The sequence below is a fragment of the Eucalyptus grandis genome, chromosome 6 (assembly GCF_016545825.1).
Source record: "Eucalyptus grandis isolate ANBG69807.140 chromosome 6, ASM1654582v1, whole genome shotgun sequence".
Taxonomy (NCBI): domain Eukaryota; kingdom Viridiplantae; phylum Streptophyta; class Magnoliopsida; order Myrtales; family Myrtaceae; genus Eucalyptus; species Eucalyptus grandis.
The window spans coordinates 348691-350158 of record NC_052617.1 but is presented as its reverse complement, the minus strand read 5'-3'; the positions used below and the strand labels follow the sequence as shown (position 1 = coordinate 350158).

At 51.7% G+C, this 1468-nt stretch overlaps 1 protein-coding gene across 1 annotated transcript; it reads left to right on the top strand.

The window, feature by feature from the left end:
• On the top strand, positions 1-1468 carry LOC104447760 (protein MIZU-KUSSEI 1). The gene has a single exon (XM_010061468.3). It carries the CDS (start codon positions 369-371, stop codon positions 1086-1088), a length of 720 nt encoding a protein of 239 aa, XP_010059770.1. The 5' UTR covers positions 1-368; the 3' UTR covers positions 1089-1468.

Sequence of the window (1468 nt, the reverse complement as noted above, 5' to 3'; positions counted from 1 at the left end):
TCTTTATCACATACAAACCCTCCTCCCTCCTTTTCATCACTTGGTCACATCATGCTTTTTGAGTCCCCATTGTTTTTCCTCTCCTCTTTCTCTCTCTTAACCAACTTGAATGGGTATTGAGGATTGAGTCCTCTCTCTTCCCCCATTACAAAAGGATTCCCAGAGAACAATCCCAAGCCAAATGACCAACCAAGTCCCCCAACTTCTTTTACCCTTTCTCTATATTTATCTTCTTTGTTTCTTTGCATAATCAATCAGTCGCGCCCTTCGACTCCGAAGATCACATTCTTTTATATCCTCTCATTTGGCAGTAGGTATATATACTCTTTGTTGCCTCTAAACACCAAATTCAATTGATCTCCAACACCATGCCGCCGGTTCACTCTAGTCCGTACTTCCAAATGGACAACCCCCCGGCCATACTATCGCTACTCCGGCATGCAACACACACAGGCCCCAGGGAGAAGCGGCCCAAGTCATCGTCCTCCTCGACTGGCGGTGTCTTCCGCCTCTTCAAGCTCCTCCCCATGCTGACCACTGGGTGCAAGATGGTCGCGCTCCTTGGGCGGCCCCGGAAGCCGCTCCTCAAGGACGGCGCGACGACAGTGACGATCTTCGGGTATCGGAAGGGCCGGATTGTCCTGGCAATCCAGGAAGACCCTCACTGCATGCCCATCTTCGTCTTGGAGCTTCCCATGCTGACCAGCGCCTTCCACAAGGAGATGGCGAGCGAGATCGTGAGGATCGCGCTGGAGAGCGAGACGAGGACGCACAAGAAGAAAGTGATGGAGGAGTTCGTGTGGGCCGTGTACTGCAACGGGAGGAAGATGGGCTACTCCATCCGGAGGAAGCAGATGAGCGACGACGAGGTGCACGTGATGCAGCTCCTGAGAGGGGTGTCGATGGGAGCGGGCGTGCTCCCGTCGCCGCCACCGTGCGAGAAGGAGGGGCCAGACGGAGAGTTGACGTACCTGCGGGCAAGGTTCGAGAGGGTGGTCGGGTCGAAGGACTCGGAGGCCTTGTACATGATCAACCCGGACGGGGCGCAAGGGCCGGAGCTCAGTATTTTCTTTGTCAGGGTTCGCTAGGCCAATAATATCGTGCCGCGGACGATACTTGCTACTCTTGTAACATTCTAGCTGATGACTGATTGCTCTCATCTTCTTCTTCTTCTTCTTCTTTTTCCTCTTTCTTGGGTGAACAATCTTGTAACATATGGTTGTATTCAGTCGAAAAGGAAGGGATGTCGGATGAGTTGTGACTACTTTCAGTCCGGTTACAACTTTAGATTATGTACGAGAGCAAGTGATTTTGGCCTTATATATTGCTCCCAGAGAGGTCCGGATTCCAGGCCCAGCTCAATGTCTTGGGCTAAACAGTTCTGTCACCATGTTGTCTCTAAGTTGGCCACGTAATGGCAATTTCGCCTCTGACGAAATAAAGGTTTGGAGCCCGATATTGCATTGTT